This window comes from Gorilla gorilla, chromosome 18 (genome assembly GCF_029281585.2).
Source record: "Gorilla gorilla gorilla isolate KB3781 chromosome 18, NHGRI_mGorGor1-v2.1_pri, whole genome shotgun sequence".
Taxonomy (NCBI): Eukaryota; Metazoa; Chordata; class Mammalia; order Primates; family Hominidae; genus Gorilla; species Gorilla gorilla.
In genome coordinates this window covers 87,296,333-87,316,118 of record NC_073242.2, presented here as the reverse complement: position 1 = coordinate 87,316,118, position 19,786 = coordinate 87,296,333, and the positions used below count along the sequence as shown (strand labels likewise).

Below are 19,786 nucleotides of genomic sequence, written 5' to 3'. Positions count from 1 at the left end.
ACAGCCACATTGGAGAGTCAGTGGCATGGAGATAGAGAAGGGAGGTATCATTGTCAGCTCTGTAGAAAGCAGACAGGTTGGTTTGGCTTTACAGGCTAAGGTGGAGTGGAGCTAGAGAGGGAAGAGTGGAGGCAGCAAACACGGGCTTGTTTTGTCAGAGTTGTGGACTCCTGGGGGTACAGTGAAGAACAGAGCTACAAAAGTCGGAGGAAGCCAGACTGTGGACCCTGCATAGTCTTGAATTTTGGGCCCAGGCGGTTAAATGTGACAGATGTAGTTTGGTCTCCTCCTACCCGGAGATCCTGAGAAGTGAGGGTGAATGGGAACCAGTCACTTGGGACTTTGTAATATCTTAGTCCTAAACACTAGTGTACAACTGGTGTCTTTTGAATTAAATTGTTAATGGTTTTTGTAGCTAGAAATACTGTGTTGGCAGTCCAGAGACGTTTATTTTTATGGCTTACACCATTTATACAGATGCATGGTGTAGGTACCACATGATGAGGGAAGCCTTCCACAGATAAAAGTCCTATTGAGATAGCCCATGTTAGTTTTCTGGAAATAAAATATTCCAGCCCTCTAAGGGTTAGAAAATTAGATCTTTTCTCTTTCATAGCGTATTTATTGACTTGAAGTTCAATTTAGCCTAGTCTCTGTGAGTGATTTCCTTAACTCACAGAGGAGGAGCTGCTTTGACACCCAAGAGATGGCATCTTAAGCCTGTCTTTACATTCAAGCTGTCAGTGTGCAGCCAAGTCCTGGCTAAGAAGCCTTCTTGCAGCAGAGCTGGGAGAAGAACAAAAAGCTTGGGTGTGTGTTTTGTAGCTGAAGCTCTCCTGAGCAGAAGTGGTGGCTTGTTGGTGTTGTTCTGCCTGAATGGGGGTCAGCTGTAGCCAGGGCCAGCCACCCAACCCCACAACACCATGTACTGGCCTGTGCATTTCATTCCCTACGCTGCCCTGAGGTTGATGAAATCAAATATTTTTCCTAAGCTGGAAGGGGGAATTACTCTTACCTAAAAGGGGAAACTTGAGAAAGCAAAGACCTGGTATTCTTAGAAAATGTTAAATTTGGTTCTTGGCAAATTTGATTTTTTAATTAAATTTTTTTGAACATTATATGTGGATCAAAAATATAAAATGGTAGACAGTGAAAAGTCTCTTTTATTCCCCTGTATTCCAGCTGCCTATTCCTTTACACATATATATGTGAAACCAGTTTTTATTACTTCTGTATCATTTTTGCAGATACAGAAAATGTGGATGTATAGTTTTATTTTCCCCCTTATTACACAGACACGTTATATACACTGTTCTGTGTTCCCTGGAGAGATTCCCTACATTGCTTGAGTCTCTCTTTCAATAGAAGAACAAGAGAAGTTTAATAAAGGTGTGTTTCTTAATTTTATAGAAAGCATGGCTTGGATTGATGGGAAAACAGATTTACATGGATTTGATTGGATATCAAAGATAATGAGAGCTCCTGACAAGGGTTTATGATGCTTTTAATGAAGCTTGTAGCATTAATGTATTCTGACTCTTAGAAATTTTTTAAAAACTCCCAGTGAGTGGGTCTTTGGATTATCAGTAATGAAAACTTCCATTTACCTATCAGTTTGGCCAGTGATCATTTTTGATACCCCTGTGTTTTTTCATTCCTAAGACATCAGTTGTTGCCTGTGAAATGTTCTTTTTTTCCAGCCTGGAATTGGTTTCCGGGGAGCAGAGGGTATAGATTTTTTTGTAAGCTCTTGCCATCTGCAAATGCTATAGCACCTCCTTTTTCCTTATTTTTTTTTTGAGAACAGCCTGTGTCGCCACTGTTTTACCACAGTAGCCCATGAAGTTCTTCAGAGCTCTGCCATCCACTCAGAAATCACTTCTCTAGAGTATACTGTGGTGTTACAGTGGGGTTAGTTTTCTTGATGTTCAGTAAGAATGTGAAGACAGACAACTTAGACTTCACAATGGTGTAATTGTGGTTAATAATTGTAATTGGCAAAATCACAGAGCATTAAATAGGAAAGATCTGAGTTGGCTTAAATGTTTTTCTCCCTTGGAATTCCTTCCTTTTTTTTTTTTTTTTCTTCTCTTCTGATGATTAAAATATAAAACCTTCATCTTTAGTCTTCCCATTTATTTCAGATCAGGTAGTAAAAAAGTCATGGGATTCCTTAGTCACTTAAGTATCAAATAAGCTTAGAGAATGGCCTGCACTTAGGATGACAAGATGCAGTGAGACTAAATTAACTTTCTGTTTTCTGGAATCTGTTTCAGCAACTCTACCAGATCCTGACAGACTTTGATATCCGGTTTTATATGTATGAACTACTTAAAGTAAGTGGTGTTCATAAACCATTAATTTTTTTCAGGCCTGTTCATTAAAAGATAAGTTTTTGAGAGAACAAAGAGAACTTAAGCAGAATGTTTCTTGATACCCAGAGGATTTAGTGAAGTTTTTAAACTTATATTGAGGCCTCCATTGAGGAATCTTCACATAGAAACTTTCCAGTGGAACTGGGAAAAAAGTGGCCAAGTCAAGGGGTACCAGGGACATTATACCTTAGAACCTCCCATAGCTCTTGTTGGTCCATATGTTTTCTCTTTGCTGCTTTATTAATACCTACTGTGAATGTAACAAATCACCCCAAACTTAATGACTTAAAAAATGATTATTGTTTCTTGTAATTGAGTTAGCCAGGTGATTCTTTAGGTCTCAGTTGATTTGACTGGGGCAGGATGGTCCAGGATGGCCTCATTCACAATCTAGGACCACAACTGGGGCAGCAGGGATAGCTGAGGTCTCATCCTCCAGCCCGTGAAGTTCATGCTGCTTCCCATGGTGGTCCTCCTGGGGTTCCTAGCAGCAGAGAGAGGGAAACCTCAATGTATAGACACTTTTCAACCCTCTACCTGTGTCATATTTGCTAATAACCCTATTGGCCAAAGCAAATCACATGGCCAAGCCTAGCTTCAAAGCGTGGAAAAACTGACTCCACTCTTGATGGGAAAAGCATTGAATATGTAGGTATATTATAGAGAGACATGCCTACAGGGGTGGCAGGCATTTGCAGCCATCTTTCCTTGCCATGTGTCGTCATCCCCTTCTTGCATGAGTCTTCCTACCCTACCCCTGTAGCCGTGGCTCATTAATGCAGGGAAAAGTGATGGGTAGAATGTCTAAGAGACTTACTAATCCCAAGCACAATGAAATTTGAAGAATTACTGGTTGGTGGAGGAATGATCATTTTGTTTGTCTAGATAAGCACTTAAAGGAATGCTCAGTTTGTAAAATGGAATACACCCATGGGTCCTAGATTTTTGTGTCCTGGATCACTAAGAACCTAATGAAAACTATGAATTGCCTCCAAAAATGCATGTATTAATGCAGTCTTGGGAAAAGTTTTAGGGTAGTTGTAGATCTTAAGAACAGTTGTATGAAATGAATGTGTTTTTATAAGAACTTGTACGCAGCACTTTTTATTAGAGAAAGCTGAGGTGGTGGATTTAAGGTTCACTCTTATGGCTATTGGGTCTTCCTTTTTGTCAGTAAGATCAGAAACACGAAAAAGTTCGAGCTTGATTTATCCCACGTTTCTCCATGTCTTCTCTAGACTAAAATTGAAGCATTGGTGTGGATAAAATTTGCAGTGCCATGATCCTGTGAACTGTCAGGCTAGCTCCTTTCCTGGAAGTGCTTCCTGAGTAATCCCATGCACTCTCACCCCATGAGAGCTACAATTCAGATCTCACAGTTGGTTATTTTTAAGTAAGATGGTTTGAGATTTTGTGTTATTTAACCATCAGCCAAAGCTAAAGTTGTATAAGCTAGCCTGCCCTTAGGTCCCATAAAGACATCCAACTAATGCAGGTCTTCCCAGGTGGACATGTGGGTGTCACTCAATGTCTGATGTCCTTTCTGCTTTCTGGAGGTAGCAGCTAGGCAGTGAGGACATATACTTATTTTTGCTAATGAGACGTAGAATCCCAGATGAAACTTGAAAAACGTGTTTCATGCTTAATGGTCAGAAACTGTACGAGATTTTAAAACTGAAATAATTCCCCAAAGAATTTCAAAGCATGTCAGTAACTCCATAGGGAGTCCGACTAGGAAACTTGGCAAAAGAATTAATTACCTTACTGTATTTGTTCAGCCTTTGCTTTCATTGAGTATTTTTCACATGCCAGGTATTGTGGTCTTAATTAGTTTATTCCTTTGGACAAAGAGTAGGCAATATAGCAGAATCAACACTTGGTAAATTTTCTCTTTGAAAAGAAAAAACAGGAGTGGGGAAGACTAAATATTTAACTCCTTTGAAAATGTAGAAGCAACTGAGGCTGAGGGCTGCAGTGTGATGACTCGGTGACTTAACCTGATCTCCTGATTCAGATTCAAGGAGGTCTGCCCTCACAACCCCTGGTTTCATAAAGCACTGCCACAAAGGCACTTTGGAATCTTGGCTACAGTTATTGTAAAACAGAGGGAAAAAATTGAAGTAGAATGTAAGTGAAGTAAATAAATCTTAAACGTACAGTCTTTTGGATGTTTGTGTATGTAAAACTCTCACCCAGATTTACACAGGACGATGATATCCAGTATAGTTAGTAACCACTGCCCATAGGTAGCTATTTAAATTAAGTAAAATTCAAAATTTAGTTGCTGGCCAGACTCGGTGGCTCACGCCTATAAATCCCAATGCTTCGGGAGGCCAAGGCAGGTTGATTGCTTGAGCTCAGGAGTTCAAGACCAGCCTGGGCAACATGGCAAAGCCCCGTAGCTACCAAAAAAAAAAATATATATGCATGCTCCAGGTGTAGTGGTGTATGCCTATGGTTCCAGCTACTCAGGAGGTGGAGGTGGGAGGATCCACTTGAGCCTGTGAGGCAGAGGTTGCAGTGAGCTGAGATCATGCCACTGCACTCTAGCCTGGGCAACAGAGCAAGGCCCTGTACAAAAAAATAAAATAATAAAATAAAATTTAGTTCCCTAGTCACACTAGGCACATTTCAGGTGCTCAGTGGCCTCATGTGGCTAGTGGCTACCCTATTTATAGAGTGCAGGAATAGAATATTTCCGTCATTGCAGAAAGTCCTATTGGACAGGGCTGGTAGAGGATATTGTGAACATCCTGCAGGGCTCTCTCGTGTTCTTCTGTTCAGTGTCTCCTCTGAAGATTATATCTTTATATGTATCCCCATAGTTTAGTAGTGCCTGTTCTTGGTCTTCAAATAACAAGCATTCTTTCTTTTTTTTTTTTTTTTTTTTTTTTTTTTTTGGAGACAGAGTCTCTGTCGCCCAGGCTGGAGTGCGGTGGCATGATCTCGGCTCACTGCAACCTCCACCTCCCGGGTTCAAGCAGTTCTCCCGCCTCGGCCTCCTGAGTAGTTGGGATTACAGGCGCGCACCACCACACCTGGCTAATTTTTGTATTTTTAGTAGAAACGGGGTTTCACCCTGTTGATCAGACTGGTCTCAAAACTCCTGACCTCGTGATCTGCCCGCCTTGGCCTCCCAAACTGCTGGGATTACAGGCGTGAGCCACCACGCCTGGCCATAAGAAGCATTCTATATTGTATACTCTTGGTTCAGGGAAAAGCACAGATCGAGGGAGCTTATTCCTGGAATGCTAATCCTAGGGCTCATTCTCTGCCTTGTGTACTCCTCCAGCATGAAGAAGTCCATTCCAGTGTCCTCGAGAGTCTAGTTTATTGCTTCTTATCCAGGTCAAGCTTGTCCCCCAGGGGACATTGGGCAAAATCTGGAACCATTTTTGGTTGTTAAAACTGGAGGGGGGCTCTACTGGTAGATAGAGGACAGGGATTCTACTTGAGGAGTATTTCATTGACCTTGTGTAGGATTCAGGTGCTTGTTAAGATTAGCCAAAGGTCCTGAATTTGAAGTTTATGAAGATAGTTATTATGTTAGGCAAGGGAGATTTAGAAGCAAATTTTTACATTAAAAAAATGGAGCTTAACAATCTAATAAATGATTGAAAGATTTGAATCAGCATTTCTCCAGAGAAGATTTAGAATGGCCAGTAGACACATAAAAAGATGTTCCACTTCATCACTCATTATGGAAATAAAAATCAAAACCACATGGAGATACCACTTTACACCCGCCAGCAAAGCTATAATCAAAAAGTTGAACAATGACAGGTGTTGATGAGAATGTGGAGAAACGTAAACCCTCAGGTTGCTGGTGGGAGTAAAAGTGACGCAGCCACTTTGGAAGATAATTAGGCAGTTTCTTAAAAGTTTAAACACAAACTTAGCATACAACCCAGCACTTCCACCCCTAGGGATCTACCCAAGGGAAATGAAAGCATGAGTGGGAACAACCCAAATGTCCATCAACTAGTAGTGGAATACTACTCAGCAAGGAAAAACAACTTGGATGAATCTCAGAAACAGTATACTGAATGAAAGAAGGTAGACAAAGCACTATATACATGTATGATTTCATTTTATGAATGTACAGAAAAGGCAAATCTATACCAGCAAATAGCAGGTCAGTGGTTGTGGGCAGGGCACGGAGGGGTTGGGAGAAGTTAGGAAACGGGATTGACTACAGACAAGCTCAAGAAAAATTTTAGGAGTGATGGAGATGTTCTAAAACTGGATTGTGGTAATGGTTGCACAGCTCTTTAAATTTATGAAAAACCATTATATACATAAAATCTTATCTGCATATCAATCATCTTATACAAAGCAATTTTCTCCCTTGGAATAATAATGTAATGATAATTCTTTTTTTTTTTTTGAGACCCGCTTTGTTGTCCAGGCTGAAGTGCAATGGTGCCATCTCGACTCACTGCAACCTCCGCCTCTCAGGTTCAGGCAATTCTTGTGCCTTAGCCCCACAAGTAGCTGCGACTAGAGGTGCCCACCACCTCGCCTGGCTAATTTTTTGTATTTTTAGTAGAGGTGGAGTTTCGCCATGTTGGCCAGGCTGGTCTTGAACTCCTGACCTGAAGTGATCTGCCTGCCTCCGAAAGTTCTGGGATTACAGGCATGAGCACCATGCCTGGCCTCATAATGATAAGTCTTAAAGGCTAGCTGGCTCAGGGATTATATTAAGGAAAATACTAATGCTTGGTCATCTAGAAAACCCACGTGGGACCCTTATGTACAAAATAAGCCATACTGAAAGATGTATTTGAATGTCATTCTTCATGTCCACGTAGATGCTGGTCTGTCCTTTGAACCATTATGAGAGGTGACTCCTGTGAGGTTCCAAAGTCTGGTTTATCATCCCACACACACACCACCCCCCTCCCCACTGCCTGCCTTTTTTGCCCAGGCTGGAGTGCAGTGGCACCATCTCAGCTCACTGCAGCCTCCACCTCCCAGGTTCAAGCAGTTCTCCAGCCTCAGCCCAGTCGAGTGGCTGGGATTACAGGTGTGCACTACCACGCCCAGCTAACTTTTGTATTTTTAGTATAGCCCTGTTGCCCAGGCTAGTCTCGAACTCCTGACCTCAAGTGATCCACCTGCCTCGGCCTCCCAAAGTGCTAGGATTACAGGCATGAGTCACTGTGCCTGGCCTCATCCCCCCTTCTTTTAAAGAAATCTTCCTCGGCTGGGCACAGTGGCTCACACCTGTAATCCCAGTACCTTGGGAAGCCGAGGCTGGTGGATCACGAGGTCAGGAGATTGAAACCATCCTGGCTAACACGGTGAAACCCTGTCTCTACTAAAAATATAAAAAATTAGCTGGGCGTAGTGGCAGGCACTTGTAGTCCTAGCTACTCGGGAGGCTGAGGCAGGAGAATGGCGTGAACGCGGGAGGCAGAGCTTGCAGTGAGCCGAGATTGCACCACTGCACTCCAGCCTGGGCGACAGAGCGAGACTCCATCTCAAAAAAAAAAAAAGAAAGAAAGAAATCTTCCTCATAGCCCTTGCCATTCCCTTCATACCCCCTTTCTACCAGCTGTAGTGTGCAGAGAGAGCAAGGGGTGCCTTCTGAAGCACGCTTTTTTTCTCTTTCATTACAGGCAGCAAGCTGCCCCTTGGGGGACTGTATTCAAGTCAAGGTGTCACAAACAATAAGACTATGCTTGCGTTGGGGGATGGTAGAGGGGTTGCTTACTATTATCTGTGCTTTCTTACCTAATAGGCTCTGGATTACTGCCACAGCAAGGGAATCATGCACAGGGATGTGAAACCTCACAATGTCATGATAGATCACCAACAGAAAAAGGTACCATTACAGCCAGGCAGCAACAAGCTTGATTAAAAGGCTTAGAGCAGACCAAAAAGCTGTCCAGTGCCATGATGGTTTCTGTAGACCCGTGGTGGGTTTTTTGGCAAACTTTCGTTACTGTGATTTCTCCCATCTCCGTTGTTGATTTCTACTTTGTATAGTGTAGTACACAAGGAAAGTAGATGGTTTAACTATAGTAACTAACTATAGTCACTTGTTTATTTTGGTCATAGTTTTCTGGAGGGCCTCAGAAAGAAATTACAGCTGGTGGTTTCTGCTTCATTTCTTGATTACCCGCAGACCAATCTGCCTGGCCTTTAAAGAACACTTGGGTCCCTCCTATTTTTGATATCCAACTCTGTTGGCCCTAATCAGTGAGTAAACGGATCATCTAGTATTAGACGAATAAATCATTAGAGCAGTGCTTCAGTCCTGGAGTGGGATGTGTGTCCCCAGCCCTTTCACTGACGCCTGGAGCTTATAACAAAAAGCTATGAATGATGGGAGAATGTGTTACCAAGTGTAACTGCCTACAGTTTCTGAATGTAGGCAGAAAAAAAGGTTGAGCTCTTGATCTAGAGAGAGGGATGAACCAGGATAATTTAAAATTTTTTCAAAAAGCATTTCAAGTGTTCTGCTCTAAAAATGACCTCTTGCACGATTGCTGAAAATCTAATTTTTAAGCCAGTGCACCTGCTCACATTTTTTGTGTGGCCAAATGATTGTTACCTAATGTGATGTGGCCTTGTTCTAAGGCATAGGCGTCTAGAAACACTCCTTTCACATGTTTTTTTCTGTCCTATTTGTAGCTGCGACTGATAGATTGGGGTCTGGCAGAATTCTATCATCCTGCTCAGGAGTACAATGTTCGTGTAGCCTCAAGGTACTTCAAGGGACCAGAGCTCCTCGTGGACTATCAGGTAAACTTGTTAGCAGAGCTATTCTGGGTTATTTATACTTGCTTAGGGCTTTTCTGGTTTGCTGTTTATCTAGTCAGTTTGAATACACTCAAAACCCAGCCATTATTTCACCCTAAAATGCTGATTTTAGTTTTTTGGGGGGACAGAGAAGTTTTTAAATCTAAAATATCTGCAAAGGTTAAATGAAGACTAGAAATTCAGATCATTTCTAGGAGCCAGGAAGTTAAAAAAAATTTTTTTAAATAAATTATCTATGGCCGTACCACCCTGAACACGCCCAATCTCATCTAAAAAAGAAATTTATATCAGAAAAATGGATTTCTAATACCCTTGGCTAATGGGTTGTCCTTATTGCCTCAGATGTATGATTATAGCTTGGACATGTGGAGTTTGGGCTGTATGTTAGCAAGCATGATCTTTCGAAGGGAACCGTTCTTCCATGGCCAGGACAACTATGACCAGGTGAGCAAATGCTTTCTGGTTCTTATTTATTTGGGGGTGAATGCCAAAAAAATAGCATCCTTAGATAAGAATACTATCCTTGAGCCACTAAATGTCACTCAGTGTCTGCATATGAGCTTCTCTTCAAGGTAAAGATCGCACAGAATTTTGTGTTTACCAGGTCCGCAGAAGTAGAGGCAGATAATGCCATCTATGCCAAACTTCCAAAGTGAATCTGTGAAGAAGTCAGGCACCTCCTTGTCTAATAACACTAGATTTTAGTCATTAGATTGTGATGCCCTGTACTGGTCCACCTCTAGAAGATTATTATCATAAGTTGTATTATTTTAAAGGCAGTTTGGAAATTTGCATTCATGTGAACTTCTTGTCCTTGGGTCTGTCTGCCTGCCCTGGACTTGGGTTTGTATCTCGTTCCTAGAGGTTTAGTGGTGTGGAAGTCTTCTGATTCCTTGGTGCAGTGTCCTCATGGGCTCACAGTGTGTTCTGTGCTCAGTGATTTGGTCAGTTTGTTTTGTGTTTCAGCTTGTTCGCATTGCCAAGGTTCTGGGTACAGAAGAACTGTATGGGTATCTGAAGAAGTATCACATAGACCTAGATCCACACTTCAATGATATCCTGGGACAGTAAGTAAGAGAGAGAGAGAGAGTGCTTTACCTTGCCCCGTTTCAGAAGTGGAAAGGTTAGCCAAAATCACTTTCTTTTCCCGTTCTAATTATAGTAAAATGGAAATAGCCCTCTTTTTTCCTATGCATATTTTCTTTTAACTTATTGAGATATTTGGACTTTATGTCTTTTAATCATTTTACTTCTCTGAGAGATAACCTGTTAATAGAAAAGGTAAAACAAAAATCATAATGTTATAGAAAAAAGTTTTCTGGTACAGCAAAAGCTTATTTTTAATGGCCAAACTTGGAGAGCAATGATTCTTTGAATAAGAGACTTAGTTTGTTTTTTATTATATTTTATTTTATTTACTTCATACCTCTTCAAGGTGGAGAGACTTACAATTTCTTCTTGTTCTCTGTAATGGATTTTCTATACAATAGCAAATTTTAAAGCACATTGAGTTTTCAGGTACAGTGCAATAATGTTGAGAAGTAAACATTTTGTTAACAGTTTTCGAACAGTATTTTATGGAACCTCCCTGTTTCTGAGGCTAGCCCTGGGAAATATATCTGCTGACCAATAAAAATTGCCCACTCTTCTGCATGCCACCTAGAATTGACTAAAAGTCTACAGCATAAAAAATAATCTAGAAAAGTTCCACATATTCTTAATGAGATACGGAAGTTTTACCTAGTTGTGTTTTTCTAATCACAGAGCACCATTGTGTTTCAGGATGCTATGCTGTAACTATGGGGCAGTAGGGCAGGCACCAGTTAGAGATTTAACAAGCTTGTAATCAGTACATTATTCTGAGATTTTGTTGGCTTTAGCCCTAGTAGATAAGGATTGTTGAATTTAGTCTCTGGTTACTAATGCTTCATTTTTCTTCTCAGACATTCACGGAAACGCTGGGAAAACTTTATCCATAGTGAGAACAGACACCTTGTCAGCCCTGAGGCCCTAGATCTTCTGGACAAACTTCTGCGATACGACCATCAACAGAGACTGACTGCCAAAGAGGCCATGGAGCACCCATACTTCTGTGAGTCTCCAGGGACTGTGTTCAGGGAGTAATTCATTCAAGAGAACAAATCTTCCACTCTTTGTCTTTGAGACCAGTCAGGAGAATTCTAGGGTATTTGGATTGGATTATTCCTAGAATTTGGCCTCATTTATTGTAGATGATTGAGACAACTTTGCAGATCGGTTTCTTGATCACCAAAGGTGTTTGCTTATTCACTGAATGTATCTCCGTGGAGTTCAAGCTGTTTGACTACTCCCTGTTACCCTGAGTTAATAGATCGCAAGTTTCTAAAATTTGTTTTCAAACATACATATATTTGTGTGGAAACCTAATTGAAGATTATTTCTCCCCTCAGAAAACTAGTAATTAGTTAAAAGTAGTAAGATAACTATTGTATGTTTTGAAAGAAGGAGATGAACAGATGGATGGACGAAAGGAATTTGAGGAAAGGGAAGTAGGTGTGGAGAGGCCTCACTGAAATCTTGACTGAACTGCTCACTTAGAAGTGTGTGCAGATTCACTTTGCGTGTTTGCTTATTCTTCTGCATGTGTATGGTTCTTTCCACTGATAACGTGTGTTTCAAATAAACTTCCTGCTATTATCAGTCTCCTTCCTGGGGAGCAGGGAGGTTGAGAGACTTACCTCAGTTCGCTTTCTGAATCAAGATGGAAACATTCAACCCTTAAAGTCGTTGTCTCTGGCTTAACAAACATATGCTGTCTTTCCCTCTCCTTTGATTTCCTCTGGAGATTAACTAAATTCTTGCCTGAAGAATGTGTCGCTGTGGTCTTGAGCCTGTGGCCCGTATGCATAAGGGAGACCGCAAATGGAAAAGCCTTCAGCCTTCTAGACCTCAGCCCCAGGAAACTCAGATGTCCCCACCCCAGTGTCTGGCACAGAAAGCTGTTTTTACCCGAGTTAGATCAAATTAGGAATACTGATGTTTATGACATGTCATTAATGATCTTTCTGCTTTTCTGAATATATGTCATACTTCAATTTAAAAAATTTCAAACTACGGTTGCTTAAAATGGATAGGTCTTCTGATGGCTTTTTTTACTCACCTTTCCTTTGAAGTGCTTGTTATTCTACATGCTTTGAAGAAATTAGGGGTTAGAGATGATATTAATATTGAAAGAAAATAAATGTAGAAATTTGAACGGGAAATTAGGGTTTCTATGCCTCTTAGCATTGAGTCTGTACTCCGAAGAAGCGTAAGAGTTGACTGCAATAACAATTTCCCTGATCATTTTTCAGTGTTTGGTTTTTATATGGCTGGAATTCCATGATTTCCGTCTCCTGTTGCCCCCCTGACCCTGGCTTGCCCATCAGTCTGTCTCTCTTTCAGTTGAAGGGGTGGGTTTGCCATGGGCTTCTCTCAGCACTCACCACCCTGATTGCCTGACTTTCCTCCTGCTTTCTTGCAGACCCTGTGGTGAAGGAGCAGTCCCAGCCTTGTGCAGACAATGCTGTGCTTTCCAGTGGTCTCACAGCAGCACGATGAAGACTGGAAAGCGACGGGTAATGCGGCATTGATGCTTGCCAATAAAACCAACCAACCAAACACACACCTTGAAGGAAAACTACAGTGTGATAAAAAGAAATTCTTATCATTCCTTCTAAATGCAAAGAAGAGTAAAGACCTAAAAGTCTGTCAAAAAGCAAGAAAGAAACTCCCCAGTGCTAGTCTCCAGGGAGCTGTCACTGTGGCAGCATGGGGATGCACCTAGTTCAGGATCTGAAGGAGCTCTGCCTTTGGAATGCATGGGAGATAGAGACTCGGAGTTGTTGTACATTTACCTTTGTTTAACAGGGCACCACTGTTGAATTAACCCATTCAGTCAACAAGCTCTGAATGTCTGACTTCCTATCTATTCCATTGTGGTCTGGGTTTCCTTTGGTGAAATTCAGGCTCAAGTCTTAGCAAAATGTCAGCAGTCTATACTGACACACCAGCCTCATTTACAAAAAGGAGATATTAAAACAGTGACAGTATTTTTTTTTAAGCTCTTTACAAATCCATGTTTTATGTATTTTTTAATGACATGAGCTCTCCAGGAAATGTACCTCATCCCCGCAGTTTTCCTCCAAGTGGATTCATTTGGGAGCAAACTGCAGTCACTTTCACAAGAGTCCTCTTTGATGTCAGGAGGGATCACGAAACCTTGCAATGCCATGAACTGGTCCATGGTTATCATCAAAAGTTCCATGCTAAGTGCATAACTTGGAGCTCACTATACCCTTTGTTGATTTGCCTAACCATAAAATCTTGTTGCTATTTTTTTGTTGCTTTTTCTTTTTTTTTTTTTTTTTGGCAGCCTTGTAAGGAGAACTTCACCATTTCCCAGCACATCCCTATGTGTGCGCCTATTTTAATGCACCTCTCTGAAACAGAGACCTTTTTGTTCACAACCATAACTAAAGCTGGAAAGTCAGTCTTCAGGCAAGGCGAGGGAGGAAAACATCCCATTAGAATTTTTTCAGGAAAGACTTACTGAAAAAAATATCTCTCTCCCACCTCCTTTTATCCCCATGAGACACAGTTTCCCACTGTAATCAGGGTAATATGCATTTGTGAGTTCTGATATGTGATACATTTATGTGATGGCAAAGATAAAAGTCTGTCTTGCATGCAGGTACTAGAGTTGTGTGGGCAGGGTCATCTGAAACTCAAGCAACTGAGAGGAATGTACAAGGGGCTTGGGGAAGAAAATGGTGCTCCCAGAGCAAGTGTTGGATCCATTGTGCAAACCTTCATGTTAGCAGAGAAAGCTAGAGTTTGTTTAAACAAAAATAGGGCTGATTTCATTTTGGGGACTCAGGAGCAACATGGTTTGTAGGCAGTCCCCTCACCCCAGCTGCAGGGCCATACCCCAGCTGCAGGGCCATGCCACAGCTGTGGGGACTTCACACACCTAGGCTAGAACTAGAGGTGTCTACCACATCACCCTTTAAGATTTCTTTATTAACTATTTAATAATGCCATACATTTTTATAAGGTTAGATGTTTGTTTGAAACATTTGTTTACATTCCATATTCCAATAAAATCTTATTGGTATTGGTAGCAGATCCTACTCTAAATGTAGATTCTATTTTTGTCGTTTGGTCTGTGGGAACTTAAAATACAAATGAAATTCTTCTCTTATTATAGAGTTGAGTTTATAGAGTAAAAAATAAATAAGATCCCAAAGCCAAGGAATGCATTCAGTTAAGGTTCTCATACCAAATGCTGCCTGCTTGCATCGCACATTCTGTATACTAATGTAAACATTTGTTCTACCTGAAAATCAAAAGCAAGATGTGAGCTCTTTGGCTAAACCTGTATTGATATGTCAGGCAGCAAAACTCAGTGTTTGAGATTATCAAAAGCCTTCTAATATGCCCTTATAGGCAGTCCTGAAGCATTGGTTATCATCAGGGAGATGTGCCACTGCATGTCTTTCCTGCTCCCCGTCCAATCTCCTTTATCACCCCACACCTCAGCCCTCCCTTTTTTTTTTTAAGTTGCCTGTCTGGACCAGGCAAGAGGAGACTACTGGAGGGTCTTGGTGAAGCGGTAACTCCATTCCTTTCCCTTGGGTCCCCCAAAGGTAATAAAAGTACCTGGAGGAGAATAGTCAGGTGATTGACCTCTGCCTGTCTCTCTGACGGTGATGTAGGTGCAGACACCGCCTGCCTGCCTTGTCCTGGGGTTTTGTAACTGCAGCTTTGACACAGGCATTCTTCCTTTGAAGCACACAGCTTGCTTTTCCAGCACCTAGACTTTTACCTCTCTTCATGCCTTAGACTTAGACCATAACTGGGCTTGAAATGCTCACCCCTTCCTGGGTCTGGTCTTGGCACCTAGGCCATTCTTTTCCAAACTGAAGTGAGTCCAGTTTCAGACTATCTCTTTTCGTGTCTCCAAAAACCATTTTTGTTTCCAAACCTAGCTCCCCCGAAATTTTAAGACTATTTACCTAGATTCGGAGATGGTCTTGGAGAGTTCCAAAAGGGGTGTGTGTGTGTCTGTGTGTGTGTCTGTGTGTCTAATATTTAGACTAAACCATGGTAAATGTACGCACCCAGTACCCTTTTCAGTTAGCATATTCTTTCTTAAACTCATCTCAGTACTTTTCATTTGTTTGCTTCATTATCTTAAACAGGTTAAAAGTGCCTATGATAAGGACTTAATTATTTCCTAAAGAAAAGCAAAAAATGTGGGGAACAGGGTAGTGTTATACTATCATCTCAGGTACTGCCTATGTTCAAGAACATAGACCTGGTATGGTGAGAACAAAAGGTTCCTATGCCAAATCCAGATGGCTATATCATTTGTTGGCTACAAGTGAGCCTGACTGCAAGGTTTGCTTCTGCTGAGAAATCCCATGGTGAGAGTAGAACTCATGAAGTGCTGAGTCATATTTGCACCTCTGGTGTGGTGGCAGTTCACTCTCCCCTGGATGCTGTCAGCTGGCCTTGCTTTCGTCCTATCCCTGTAGGCAGGGTAGGTGGCTGGGTAGGAGAAGCTATTGAGTGTATGATGCAGACCAAGCTTTCTTGGGCCTTCTCACCAACTAGAGAAGCGCTGATGTCGTTCATTGAGGCACTTAAACACCAGTCGCTCAGCCAGGCCTCCTCCCAGACATTCTGTAACATGTCAGCACTCACAAGGTTTAAAGCAAATGTGTTCCCTTGCAGAGAGGAAGGTGCTCTCAGACTGATAGATTAGAGGAGACAGACAAACTCGTAATCCTTGGGGACTTGAAGAGAGTGGCTAGGGGAGGGGCTGTTGAAAGAAAAGGGACCAATAAGAAAAACCATCTAAAGGTAGCTCTTGAGGAGGAAATTAACTTCTTGAGGGGATAAATTAGAGGGTACCAAGTTTATGTTCTGGAATGTACCCTGGGGAGGGCGCTGCCCACTGGATTGGTCCCAGTGGACTGAAAGGTGGTGCTCTCGAGTCAGGCGCTGAGTCCCAGAGAGAGCTGGGTGCCGCGGGGCTCGTGGTCTGTGCCTACTCAGGGAAATGACTTAGGTTCTCCCAGGTGCTCTGTTGATAAGGATGGAAGCAGAACTACTTTGAGACACAAGCAACAATTGGAAGAGTTTTTTTATATGAACTGAAATAGATCTAAGAGAGCCCGGTTAACAGTTTCCTTTAATACCAGTTCAGATTAAATGGTTACTTTAGGAACCTGTGTTACTGTGTGAGCACCCACAGGAACAAGCAAACTTATTTCCTACAAAAAATGAGGGGATAATAACCGATCAGAGTCACAGTTGTTTCAATATAAACCCTTCCGAAAGCAAAAGCAGGGACCACATGAGCACACAAGAAGCCAAAGTTTGTCAGTGATCTTAATAAATTAAGACTGAGTAACATCCTGCCTTTAGAAAAAAATAACCCCGAGGTGGAGACCAGGGCAGGGGAGGTGGCGGAGAAGCATCGGGCCAGATCAACCGTTAATAACATGCTTCTGAGCTATGTGGATGTGTAAATGAAAACACCCCCAACTAGGTATTGTAGAGGCTGGAAAAAGATGTGATGGGATTATACAGGTGATGCATATTTTTGTGTTGAGACTCAACAATGTGCTACAAATGTGATACTTAACCCTGAACTGCATGTATTGGGGATTGTTTTTTAAAAAGAAAAAAAAACAACTTTGAATCAATAAATTAACAGTTTTTCACTTGCTGGCTCTTCTTGCTGTAAATGGTGACTAAGAGGTTGGGACAGAAATCTTGACAACTAGTGGAAAACTTGGATAATCTTCAAGGACCATGGAGCCTTCTGTTTCCTTCTGTTTGCAGAAAAGCAACACTGCCTGGGTTGTGATCCTTTACAAGTGACTACTTCAGACACAATTGGCCACCTCTTTGTATCACTGGATGACTGATGTATGATTTATGTGCTGCTGCCCTTAGAGGGAAGAAAAATGCCATGTTAAATCCTGTTTTCTTAAATAAAAATATTGACAATAACCAGCCTTCCAAAGTGGGAGACAAACCATTGCTATGAGGACCTTAACTTGTATTTCCTGTCTCTTTGGGGGAGAGGGGAGGGATAAACCTTGAATTGCAAAGATGTGTGTTACACCTTGATGTGAAAACTTTCCTTTGGCAGAAGTGGGGTAGAGTGGTGTCCTGTTGGGAGTGTTCCGTTTTTATGTACTTGCTTCTGAGTCGCGCCACTCAGACACCTGCCTCTTGGGATTGACTGTTCTAGTGCATGACTTTAACCTTATGGCCTGGTGCTCTGCATTTGTGAAACACTCTCCCTAGCCCCATTCCTTGCAGCACATGCTATTATTTGGCAGGTGGTGGTATCTTTAATTAGTGTGCTTTCTTTAATTAGTGTGCTTTCTTCTCACTGAGCCTCTGAAGTTGGGTGCTTGGAATCAGCTGAAGTGTTTAAAGGCAAATATAGTCATTTCTTTCTTAACCTCATGCACCATGCAGCCCTTCTCAAATCAAATACTACGGAGTGCAACCCTTCCTTTACCCAAAGAAAGTTTTCATGAAATGATTTTGTGTGTGTGACAGCTTCCCAGGTGCATAGTCCTCCCTCAGTACTGTAGTGCTGTTCTGGGAGGCACTGCTTCTACAATTCCACTGCCGGCATCTCACCACCCACTTGCTATGCTGGACCTGGAAGGAGAAATGAGGTTTTCAGGCCATGCCAGGCAGCTAGCTGTTTCCAGGGGAGAGTTAAAAATATTTGAGCTCACTTACTGCTCTTTGTTTATTAGTGGACTCAGCCCTTTTTCTGAGTAAATACAGACCCCGTCTTAGTCCTAAGACACCTCAGATAATCAGGTCTGGTCTGAGGGGGACCTAGAGCTGACTGCTGAATTTGTAGCTTGACTGGCACAGAATGGTCAAGAGGCTCTGAGGCTTCTCCATCAGCACCCTGGACCCGAGGGATGGGGTAGAGTGGAAGACCTGGTCACAACACACGTGGTGCCCAGAGCACCCGTCCTGTGACAGAAGGCCGTGCTAGAGACCATCTCTGTCATGATAATCAGAAGAGGAAGGCAGAGGGTACTGTTGGAAACCTGAACTCAGCGAGTTCTCACAGGGTTCTCCACCAAGTGGCATGGGAGGGCCGAGCTTGCATTCTAGCACAGGCCCTCCTACATGTGGAGGCCTCCCCTCGCCCGCTCAGGTTGATTAATGACGTCTTTCCCTCCTCCCGTCTCTTTTCCCAGGTCTGTTGCGGTTCTCCCACTTTTCCATAAGCAGAACAAGAACCAAATCAAACGTCTTAACGCGTATAGAGAGATCACGTTCCGTGAGCAGACACAAAACGGTGGCAGGTTTGGCGAGCACGAACTAGACCAAGCGAAGGGCAGCCCACCACCGTATATCAAACCTCACTTCCGAATGTAAAAGGCTCACTTGCCTTTGGCTTCCTGTTGACTTCTTCCCGACCCAGAAAGCATGGGGAATGTGAAGGGTATGCAGAATGTTGTTGGTTACTGTTGCTCCCCGAGCCCCTCAACTCGTCCCATGGCCGCCTGTTTTTCCAGCAAACCACGCTAACTAGCTGACCACAGACTCCACAGTGGGGGGACGGGCGCAGTATGTGGCATGGCGGCAGTTACATATTATTATTTTAAAAGTATATATTATTGAATAAAAGGTTTTAAAAGAAACGTATGGAGAGTTTTCAGTATGGAAAGGGCCATGAACTGAGGCCTGTGACTCAGGATGAGACAAAAGCGCATTCGTGCCAGGTTCTAACCAGACGAAGCAGGGGAGGTCCCTGGGGCAAGGTGGGCCAGTTTTCATTTTTGTTTTTAAACAGTCTTGCTCTGTCATGGAGGCTGGAGTGCAGTGGCGCAACCATGGCTCACTACGGCCTCGGCCTCCTGGCCTCAAGTGATCCTCCTGCTTCAGCCTCCTGATTAGCTGGGATTACAGGTGCATGCCACCACACCTGACAAGTTTTCTTAAGTTTTTTTTTTTTTTGTAGAAATGGTCTCGCCACGTGGCCCAGGCTGGTCTCAAACTCCTGACTCAAGTGATCCTCTCTCCTAGTCCCCCTAAAGTGCTGGGTCTACATAGAGGTGTGAGCCACCACACTCAGCCAAGGAGGGCCCGTTTGTAAGGACTCTCTTCCAGAGCTGAGTGGTGTTAAGAGGTACACAGTGAACCAGTCCTAGGAATGGGGACAACATGGATGGCTGAACTAGACTCAGCCAGGAAAGTGGGGCTTTGCCTTGAACACATTCCAACTGGCCAGCATCCTCCCTGGCCTCTCCTTCAAATGAGAGTCGCCTCCTGTGAATGCAGGAAGATGCCTTGGCCCTTTCTTGGTTTCCCCTTTGCTCCCATCTCCACATTTCATCCCATCTCAATCCTGTCCCCTCAGCACCTGCTACTGAAGAAAGGCCCCATCTTGGAGGCTGGTTGAGTTTGCTGTCCTGAGGCAGGAGAGGGGTCGAGGTCTCTTATCTGAGGGCTGCTTTTGACCACACATTCTGAAGCACCCATGAACTGGAAGGAAAAGCGGACACTCAGGGAGCTAGAACAGAAGCACTGGTTGTATTTGTTAAATGGGAGAAACCCAGTGCTACAAA

The 19,786-nt window shown here is 42.7% G+C and overlaps 1 protein-coding gene across 1 annotated transcript in view; it reads left to right on the top strand.

Annotated features, from left to right (window-relative positions):
* Window positions 1-18,859, top strand: part of CSNK2A2 (casein kinase 2 alpha 2) — a 40,160-nt gene extending 21,301 nt beyond the window's left edge. The window contains exons 5-12 of the mRNA XM_031002758.3: window positions 2,277-2,336; window positions 8,119-8,202; window positions 9,015-9,125; window positions 9,486-9,587; window positions 10,110-10,210; window positions 11,087-11,235; window positions 12,646-12,739; window positions 18,413-18,859. Of these exons, the coding sequence (XP_030858618.1) occupies window positions 2,277-2,336; window positions 8,119-8,202; window positions 9,015-9,125; window positions 9,486-9,587; window positions 10,110-10,210; window positions 11,087-11,235; window positions 12,646-12,722 (684 nt within the window). The 3' untranslated portion in view covers window positions 12,723-12,739; window positions 18,413-18,859. The remainder of the gene's footprint in view (window positions 1-2,276; window positions 2,337-8,118; window positions 8,203-9,014; window positions 9,126-9,485; window positions 9,588-10,109; window positions 10,211-11,086; window positions 11,236-12,645; window positions 12,740-18,412) is intronic.
* Window positions 18,860-19,786: the final 927 nt, after the last annotated feature.